At 45.3% G+C, this 10,860-nt stretch overlaps 1 protein-coding gene across 2 annotated transcripts in view; it reads left to right on the forward strand.

Annotated features, from left to right (window-relative positions):
• Positions 1-10,860, forward strand: part of lamb2l (laminin, beta 2-like) — a 42,734-nt gene that overhangs the window by 11,699 nt on the left and 20,175 nt on the right. For both annotated transcript variants that reach the window (XM_057363251.1, XM_057363252.1), the window contains exon 3: positions 4,364-4,533. In XM_057363251.1, coding sequence (XP_057219234.1) covers positions 4,364-4,533 — 170 coding nt within the window. The remainder of the gene's footprint in view (positions 1-4,363; positions 4,534-10,860) is intronic.

Here is a 10,860-nt window from a genome sequence, read left to right on the forward strand (position 1 = left end):
GTTGTGGAAATTATAACAGCCTTAGGTGTGTGAGTTCCGTAAGTGACTTTTTAAAAACACATTTAAGTAGTGGCTTGGAAAACCTTTTTTTTTTTTCATTTTAAGGCCCCAGTAAAAAGCATGCCAAAAACAACTCAATGGACACATTTTAATGGGTTTGGAATAACATGAGGGTACGTAAATGATAACAGAATTCAATTGCTAATTCTGACAGAGAACACAGACTCATGTTGTTATTGGCACAAGAATGTTCTTTGGCACAACGTTTTTTCGGGATCTGTAAGCTTATGACTCAATGTGGGTCAGAGAGACTATTTGTTAATGATTGGACAAAGGATATGATCAAGGTGTGTGTGTTTACATTGCGTTTATTACACGGCTCATTTGAATGCTTGATTCTGATTGGCCAGTCTGATTGGCCAGTCCCAACTGTTGTTATTTTCAAATAACAACTGCTCAAAATTAATAACACCCTGTAACCCGGAGGTTAAAAATATTAAAAATATTTCAAATTCACATTTTATGTCCAGTTTTTTTCTCATGTGGCAAGTAGCCGTGTAATAAGTGGGATAATGTACAAGGAACCGGCTGCCTGTACATTATCCCTTACATAATGAAATGTCACACTCTGGCCTACATTGCATATAGACAACATCTATAGGTCTACAAGCTTTAAGATGCAATGTTTAGACCTTCTGGGGCTATGGACACAAGCAGTGTATTCTACCATTATCGGCTGGATCTATATAGAGAAATGATCTACAGATAGTGATTCTGTTTAATTTCAAACAAAAATCTCTACCATGCTTTGTCTGTGCCTGCATGTTCAATATCTGATTTTAAATCACATTCCAGTGAAGGGTTTCACTGTTGACTGAATTTTTTACTTGATGCATTATTTCTCCTTATTATAACATGGCTCTCTGGAATACTTGATTCTGATTGGTCAGTTGGGACTTTGGGTGTATTCTTGTCTCCTGTTAAGGCCGGTAAATTGTGTATTTGACTGTATCTCATCACCCCGCTGGGTCTGAAGTTGTAAATAACGCTGTTTGGAGTTGATGGCAGGAAACAGCAGCTTCTTCTGCAGCAGTCTCAGCTGCGTTGTGACGGGCAGTGCGGCTTGTGGTGGCTTGTCCTTGACTTGAGGAATGCCATTCCTTAGCTACAGATGAACATTTTGTAAGAGCACGTGTCGGATGCTTTTACACCTGGAATTTTTCTCTTAATGAATGACATTTTCCTGGCATGCCATACCTGTGCTTCTGTTGCCCATCTGTCAGTGGAGTCAGAGACACTGTTGTTAGTGTGCAGGTTCAGACAACCTAACTGAGCAGATGTTTATTCTGGTTCTTGTTTACAGTTTGTTCTATATTTAGTTATTTTACATTTGGAATTACAGCACTTGACACAAACAAAATTGCACTAACGCAATACTTGTTCAGCTAACCAGTAAAAAATATAACAATACTTTATTAAAGTGGCCCTAACACACACGGTTTCTGCCAATCTCATATTAATCTTGAGTACCTATAGAGTAGTATTGCATACTTCATATCTTAGAAGAGTATTTAGTTTGATCACATTTATAAGAGATAGATACAGCTGTACGATTATTTCCGAAAGCATACAGCACGTGCGGGGGGGAGGGGTAGGCTGAACTAAAGCATGTGCGCACCCATTGCCAACAAAACACAGACATCAGTTTCACTCACCACATCCGGTTCATGTCCGGCATCTTTTAGCGCTGGGACGGCTCCACATATCAGTTTCAAACGATCTCCAAATCCAGCGTTATATCCACCGTTTATATAACATTCATCACCCAAATGCAGTGAACAAACAAACACCTGAACTTCACCTCTCTCTCCTGCACACAAGTGAAAGTGATGTCTGCGCATGCTCCTTCTCCTGCTCTCCTTGCTGCCGCGTGGGCATGCCGCGTGCTTTTCCGGGAGAATTGTCCAATAATGGACTAAGAAAAATTGTTACGAGACAGTTTTATGTTAAAAACTTTCAGAAACCTGTACGATCGCTGACAAGTTGAGAACTTTTGACAAGTTGACCATGTTAAGCATGAGAAGACAGCACGTTTAACATTGTAATGAAGTCAGAATGCATGACACACTGTTGCACCACCCCTTTAAAGCATTTGTATTGTATTGTACATTTGTGTCTTCGACAGACATTTCAGTTATGAGTACAAATTCGTTTTTTCCTCAAGATATCCCCAGACAATAAGATATCAGCAAAGTTTGTCTCAATGTCTTCAAGTGTCTTAAATTGCATTTAACTAATCTCAAGACATTTCTAGAATAAAGGGAATCTACCAGCACTGCATTAGATTTTCATCGCTTTCTTTTATTCTCTCCCCGTCTTTCTCCATCTCTCTCTCTTTTTCCAGGTCTGTTTTGACATATTGTGAGAGAACACACAATCTCGTTTTAGTCTTGCCAGTCAGAACAGGAGAAGTCACAAGGATAATGTGTTAAACACATCCATGACCTCAGGGAAGCTACATCAGTGTCGGGTCTCATAAGGCAGAAAACTGTTTGTGTGACATGGGATTTACTGGTGTGTGTGGGGCCTGTAAAGAAGAACCACAGTCTATTCTTATGAAAGTTCTTCAGACTCCCGTCCTGTAATTATAAACATAACAGATAGCCTCAAAAACAAGTAAGATGTCAAGTGAATGAAAGGGATGCATGGGAATCCCTATTGAAATGTTATTGCTCGGTGCTTGCTCTTTCAAAGCTCAACAGTATTTATGGCAAGTTATTTCAATGTTTTGGTTGCTTCTCCTAAGGTTCCTTTGAAGAAATAAACATAGACACATAGTTATAGAGTATAGTACAGACAGTGTAAACTCGCCTAAAAGCACGTTTGAATTAAAACTTTTAACTGTATTTTTCTTATATGTACATTTCTCATTAATAAGTTGTTCATTGTCAGATTCTCATGTTTAGATAGTCACGCCAGTCTAATCACCCTGTTCACAGCCTATAGCATAAATGTTGACTCAGGGTGAGTTGGATGTATGCAGACCCACATTCCAAAGATCACGGCTTTTATTCTGTTAAGTGGAATTTTACTGTACGTGAGTTTTCACCATACTGTCAAAACATTCAGCTACACAATCTGCACGTACTGTACGTTAATGCTAGCCAATGGACTTTATGGCATCTGTTTATTCATATAATTGATATGAGGTGTGTACTGATACAGTCACAAGCTTACCTGCACGCTCATACGAGAACAAGACTGACATATTTCACATAGTGTACTTTTGAACATCTATTTTCTTTACTCATGAGAACTAGGGCAGGGCAATGTAGCAAAATACATCTCTTTGTTTTTGCTTTTTAACAAAAAGTGTGATTTGTATACATATTCACATGTTTAGAAAATCGACAGATTAATGTTAGAAATAAAAATATCAACTTCAGTATCACGATCAGTATCATGATCATGCATAAGCACATCTCGCTTAATTTTATACTGGCACCGGATTCATCAACATTATATAAATTGTGACTATTTAACATATCGTTGATGTCCTTCTAAACCTTGTATCTCAAGATTTCGTGATTTTTATTACAATTTTATTAAATGATTACTATTAGTCATCCTGTATGTTTGTCACTGGTTTTTTTCAAACCAATAAAAGGTATTAAAAATGCCTGTCAACTTTGACATCACACTATTTAATCATTTCAAAAGTACAGTGTTTTTACATTTCCTGAAAAACAGCGAATTTGGACATACAAGGTTTCGGAAGGACAGAGACGATATAGCCCCGGCCTACAGACAGCTGATCCATTTGATTTGTAATTTCAGTTAACGCTTTACAAGTACACTCTCATCTCTCATTCACTCTTATTATTCCTGTCTCATTTTCTTATGAGAATATAGAATTATTATTAAAAGTCAGTTGGGTCTGGAAAATGCTAAGGAGAAGACCACCAAATCCACGAAGACCCCCCTACACACACACACCTGTACCTAACAATATCTGGTAATCCCATAATGATCTGTGTGGGTTTTGAAAGCCAGAAGCAGTGCATTTTGAGCCCTGCAGAGGTAACCATGTGGAACAAAGCCAGTTATTTTCCGACTCAATGGGAAACCAAACACTCTCACTTTGATTGTGCCGCCCGGATGGGACACGTGAGGTCATCAAACAGAAGAAGCCGCACGGGTGTGCCTGTGCCAGTCCTTGACTGTGATGTGTGGTGTTTAAATACATGTATTTGTTTGGCTTTTGTACTGCATAATCTTAAAGAGGATAAAGTTCAATTGCATTCAGCTGTAAAACACAGTAACTTATTATTTCATCAACTTCCTGTCTGTGCTCTCTCTTAAGTTCTTCCAGTGGTGGCTCAGGAACTCCCCTCAGCCCCGCACGGCTGCATGGACGGTAGCTGTTACCCGGCAACAGGGAATCTTCTGATTGGCCGAGCTATTAACCTGACTGCAACCTCCACCTGTGGTCTGGATGGACCTGACCAATACTGCATTGTCAGTCATCTGCAGGTAACTTCATCCAGTTTGTCATAGGTCCTTAAAATGCAAATCTTTTCTGCGCCCCCTGTAGTCTTTGTCCTTCATATAGACACACAAATCCGTGTAATTGATGTTGTGATCTCATGCAGTGTAAACAGCCTTGGTTCTGCTCTCTGCCTCTGCATGCATGGCCTTGCCTTGCATTTAGTGCTAATGGAAATTATATGTCATGATGATGGATGTGCACGTACCTGGCACCGTTAAATCACACGTTTTTTTTACATGAGAAATACAATTGTAGACATAAAAATGAGAAATGATTTGATAGTCATCATATATTATATAACATTAAGATGTTTTTACCATCATTAGGGGAACAATGTTGGTAAAACTTGAGGCAAATGTTTACAGCCTTCTCTCTTGCACGTGTCTCACTTACTTTCCACACCTTCACTGTTCGATACATGGGTGAGCTCACAAATCTCACATTCATCCCTTACATCTACCTGTTTGCTTTTCTCTTTCATCCTGAAACACCCCTCCCTTTTCCCTCAGATGTGTAATTCTTGTTTTCTCCTCATAAAATGCACACGACTGACCTCCGTGTATGTTTGATGTTTTAGGTCTATAAATACCGGTTCAAAAGTCTTCGTTAAAAACATATCATACCCATCATTTAAGCATTTTAGAAGCATAAAACTGACTAAGAGATGATTTAACTGCCTGGAGCCACCGCACATCCTAAACATTGAGTTACACCCATTTTGTCCTCAGCGCAGGTGTTACCTGTCAGCACCTGTCAATTTATTTGTCAGGAAGAGTGTCTGCAGAGTTCCCTGTGTTTCCGTTTGTATTGTGATGCATTCATCACGGACTGTTGGGTTAAATAAACTGCTTGTTTGTTATTTAGTGACACTTGGTGAGGCAGTTATTACTGCTGTTGAATTTCAAGGGGGGGACAAAGAGTTCCAGTTCAGAATATAGAATAGCCGCAGAAAAGATGAGGAGACCATTTCAAAATCAGTTTTGCTGAACTTACTATTTATAGGTTTGTGTTTAATTCTGTGAACTACTAACCAAATTTCTCCCAAATTTCAAATAAAAATAATGTATTTGCATTTATTTGCAGGAAAGGAAAACAGGTCAAAATAACAGAAAGATGCTCTTTATTTTTTCAGACCTCAAACACTGCAAAGAAAACAAGTTCATATTCACTTTTAAGCAATACAACAGCAATATTTGCACATGTATTTAAGAAAAGTAAAAAATATATGTTTTATGTGATAACCTTGATTTTTATCACAGTTTCATGTGTCTTGTCAGTTTTTTACATTGCTGTTAGATGACTTTATGTCACTCCTGAGGTTTAATTTTGTTGAAATTCAACAGACACTGGACTGGAATGGCCCCAATACATCTAGAAATGCTGATTACATGAAAATTTGGAATGGTCTCTTAATTTTTCGACGGTTGTATATAGGATAGGATTTTCTGGATCTTTGACGACTGACTTATTTGCTTGCTTATATAAAACAAAATACCGTACATTGTTTGGGATTAAATGTTGTATTTACCAACAATAGAGATAACTATAAAATACAATTTAAAAAGTCTTCTTAAATTTAAGAGAATAGTGGAGTTCACATCACAGCTATAATGATAATGATACAGAATAACTTCATCATTGAGATTTTTTAGAGCAATGAAACATTGACAGCCAATTAAAATTCATTTGAATTTAAAGTGCTTGTACATTTAAAATGTGAAACTACAGCAAGCATACTGTACTTTTCTACTGTTATATTGTACTTATCCCTACAGTTCTTAGTGTGTACAGGCCTTTGCAGCCCCATACCTCACTTTAATATGATTTACTTTTATGAACTTTTATTCTGTGTGAAACCACAGGATCTAGTTCCATTGTGGTAGGTAAAGGTATTACAAGTTTTTTTATTGCAGGGCGAATTCCTGTAGTTCATAATGAGGTGGGTCACTGCTAATCCTATTGTTGGCAGCTCACATTCAGAATTCAGCAGTAATACGTGTATAACATCAATCTGTGTGCACACATCCATCTCCTGCAGAACTTGTGAAGACTTTGCTTTGAATAAAAGCATCTGTTGAATGAACACATGATGTTCATGTAAATGTTAATGTATCTGAAACAGGGTGGTGGTGTTTTGGTCTTTGCTGTGACCTTCTGAAACGTGCTTAAGGAACACACGTGTCTCTTTGTTTAAAGCCGGGCCTTTGCAGAACTCTTTGTTGCCCTTGACAACAACCCAGCCTAGACAAAGTGTTCTGGATTTCCTCCAAGTTAACTCTCATGTTCTGACCTGAATCCAGGATGCCCGTTACACCCCCCCCCCTCTCTTTCCTGGTGCCCCTCATTCTGCCAGAACATTTTGCCCAGCCTATGACCCAGATTTTTGTATCTTTTGGCAGTTACCGTCTTGGTTATGTAACCTCAGTTCCCTGATGGAGGGAACGAGACGTTGTGTCGAGCCGACAGATGGGGTTCGTCCTTGAGAACCTATCGCTTCCGACTTCTTTAGAAAAGGCCAATGAAATTGGCGAATGAAAGTTGCATGCCGGACTCCGCCCCCGGATATCCGGGTATAAAAGGGAGACGGCGTGCTGCATTCATTCACCTTTGTTCTGAAGAGCCTGAGAACCTCTCACGACTGCTGCAGCGGGCAGCACGTGTTGTGGCATAATGGACACAACATCTAGTTCCCTCCATCAGGGAACTGAGGTTACATCCGTAACCAAGACGTTCCCTTTCTGTCTGTCTCTCGACATTGTGTCGAGCCAACAGATGGGGTTCCTATGGAAAACGCCACAACGCTGTGCCCTGTCACAATCTCTAGCGAAGCGACGGGGACTGGCCTGGGCATGTCAGCCGTGAGCGCTACCGCGAAATTGTAGGAGGAGGCTATACTCCGTGTGGAGTGAGCTCTCACTGCCAGTGGGCATGGGCAATCTTAGGACAGGTACGCCGTAGTGACGGCGTCCATGATCCAGTGCGCCAATCTCTGTTTGAGACAGCCCTCCCTTCCTGGTGATCTCCAAAACAGACAAAGAGCTGCTCAGAGCTCCTGCGGCTCCAAGTAGAGGCGCAATGCGCGTACTAGACACAACACGGATGGGGTTGGGTCTTCCTCCCTGGTGGGGAGCGCCTTTAAGTTCACCACCTGGTGTCTAGGGGGAGTGGTGGCACGTAGCCAACTTTGGGCACGTAGCCGGGCCGGGGTCTCAGGATAGCGTGAGAATCACCGGGCCCGAGTTCTAGGCAATCTGTGGACACAGAGAATGCTTGTAGGTCCGCTACCCTCTTGAGCGCCATCCCGAGAGCCGTCTTCATCGTGAGGTGAGAAAGAGCTGCATCTCCGAGGGGCTCCAGGACCGCATCAAGGTCGCAAGAGGGTACGGAGCGCTGGTGAGGCGGTAGCCTTTCCGTGCTCCTTAGGAACCAAATGATCAGGTTGTGCTGACCTAGAGACTTTCCAGCAACTGGGTCGGGATGAGCGGCAATGGTGGCTACATACACGTTCAGTGTGGAAGGGGAGAGATTACTCTCGAGTCTCTGGAAGGACAGCACGTTCCCGATCGAGCAACTCCGCGGGTCTTCTCTTCGAGAAGAGCACCAGGATTAGAAGAGGTACCACTTACAGGCGTATAGCCGCCTAGTGGCCAGGGCCCTAGCCTGAGTGATGGTCTTAACCGCCGCAGGGGGTAGGCCACTCAGGATCTCCTCGTCCCGTCCAGGGGCCAGACATGGAGGTTCCAGAGGTCTGGCCTGGGATGCCATAACGTGCCCTTCCCCTGGGAAAGCAGGTCCTTCGTCAGGGGAATTGGCCAGGGGGGAGCTGTCGTCAAGAGCATTAGCTCCGAGAACCAAGTCCGGTTGGGCCAGTATGGCGCAACTAGTAACACTGGATGCTCCTCTTCCCTGACCTTGCACCGGATCTGTGCAATGAGGCTCACTGGGGGAAGGCGTACTTCTGCTTGTCCCGCGGCCAGCTGTGCGCTAGAGCATCCGTGCCGAGGGGGGCCTCGGACGGGGAGTACCCTAGCGAGCAATGGGTGGTGTCCAGGGAGGCGAACAGGTCTACCTGAGCCTGCCCGAACTGTACCCAAATGAGCTGGACTGCGCGGGGGTGGAGTCGCCACTCTCCGCGAGGCGTCAACTGACGAGAGAGCGCATCGCCTGGGATATGTGTGGCTCGCAGGGAGCTGATCAGCTGCGGACTCCACAGGAGGAGGCGTCGGGCGAGTCGTGTTAGCTGCCGTGAGCGAACGCCACCCTGGCGGTTGATATACGCTATGGAAGTTGTGCTGTCCGACCGGACCGGCACGTGCTTGTCCTGCACGAGAGGTTGTAGCCCCTTCAGTGCAGGTAGCACATCCAACAACTCTAGGCAGTTGATATGCCCGCACAGGCGGGGGCCCATCCATCGCCCCGACACTGCGTGCCCGTTGCACACGTCACCCAACCCTGCAGGGAGGCGTCTTTCGTCACCACGACGCGCCTCGTGACCTGCCTGAGAGGAACCCCCGCCCGTAGAAAGGTCATTGAAGACCAAGGGGTTAGGGTGCTTCGGCAGAGAGGCGTAATCACCATCCGCCTGCTGCCGGTGTGCCACGCTCTCCAGGGAACTCGACTCTGTAGCCAGTGTTGGAGCGGTCTCATGTGCATCAACCCGAGGGGTATCACCCCCGCCGAGGATGCCACGTGCCCAGGAACCTCTGAAATTGTTTCAGGGGGACCGCTGACTGCTTGAAATATTCCAGGCAGTTCAACACTGACTGAGCGCGCTCTGTAGTCAGTCGCGCTGTAATGGAGACAGAGTTGAGTTCCATACCAAGAAAGAGGATGCTCTGCACAGGGGAGAGCTTTGGTCCCAATCGATCTAGGTGCCGAAGCACTAGGTCCCTGTGTGTACATAACAGATCTCGCAATTGTGTCAAGATGAGCCAGTTGTCGAGATAGTTTAGTACCCGCACACCTCTCTCCCTGAGTGGAGTGAGGGCGGCTTCCACGATCTTCGTGAAGACTCGTGGGGACAGGGACAGACCGAAAGGGAGGACTCTGTACTAATATGCCTGACCCTCGAAAGCGAACTGTAGGACCGGGCGATGACGAGGGAGAATCGAGACATGAAAGTAAGCATCCTTCAGGTCGATTGCCATGAACCAATCTTGACATCTGATAGATGCCAGGATGCGCTTCTGCGTGAGCATCCTGAACGGCAGATTGAGTAGGTGCCTGTTCAGGGTATGCAGATCTAGCAACCCCCGCTTCTTTGGGGACGATGAAGTACGGGCTGTAAAACCCGTTGAATATCTCGGCTAGAGGGACGAGCACGATCGTTTCCTCTCCAGAGGGGTGGCGACCTCGGCCCGAAGCACGGGAGCATCCTTTCCTCTGACTGAGGTTTGAGAGGATGCCCCGAAACTTGGGCGGGCGTCTGGGGAGTTGGATCGTGTAGCCGAGAAGGATCGTATCCCGTAGTCTCTGTGACGGTTTGGGAAGCTCTTGTCAGGCTCCCAGGGACCGAGATAGAGAGGCTAGGGGTACGTTCTGCTTCATCGACCTCCCGGGGGGTGGTTCGATGGCTGGCAGTGCGGATCCCTCGCCGTGGGGGGGCCCCCGGAGAGGAGATCGGCTCTGCTGTTTTACCTGCCTGGCGATGATGTAGCACAACGCACCATCGATTGAAAGTGCTTAGGCTGATGATTATCCTCGACATTGGGTCTCGCCGCAACGTTGAGTTGCCAAACACAATCGCGTAGAGGGTGAGAGCGGCTGTGATAATACCCAGATGATGATGTAGCACAACGCACCGTCGATTGAGAGTGCTTAGGCTGCTGATTATCCTCGACATTGGGTCTCGCCGTGACGCAACTTCGAGTTGCCGAACACCGTCGTGTAGAGGGTGATAGCGGCTGTGATAAACACCCAGAGAGAGAGAGAAAAACCTTAGAAGTGGGCTGTTGGGACGGGGCAGGAACCGTCCCGGATCTACCAACCAGCAATGGAATGGCTGGGGTTGGGCTCGAAGGTATTCTCGATCTCCCTGGGGTCTTCCCATGAGGGTCTCTTCGGCTTCCGCCGTGGCTGCTTACGGGGTGGTGGTCTCCTCTTCGATGTCTTCTTCCGGGGGGCCGCCTGAGTGGGGGGCGCCGGAACCGGAGGGCGTCGAAGAGGACCAGGGCTGCTGGGAAGCAGTCGGTGCACGGGATCTCGACAGCCAGTGGATATGCGGCGGGGGAGGATATGCTTGATATCCTCTGTCTGCTTCTTTACTGTCGAGAACTGCGGCTCGACAGTATCACCAAACAGCCCCCCCCCTT

Source organism: Triplophysa rosa, linkage group LG21, assembly GCF_024868665.1.
Source record: "Triplophysa rosa linkage group LG21, Trosa_1v2, whole genome shotgun sequence".
Classification (NCBI taxonomy): Eukaryota; Metazoa; Chordata; class Actinopteri; order Cypriniformes; family Nemacheilidae; genus Triplophysa; species Triplophysa rosa.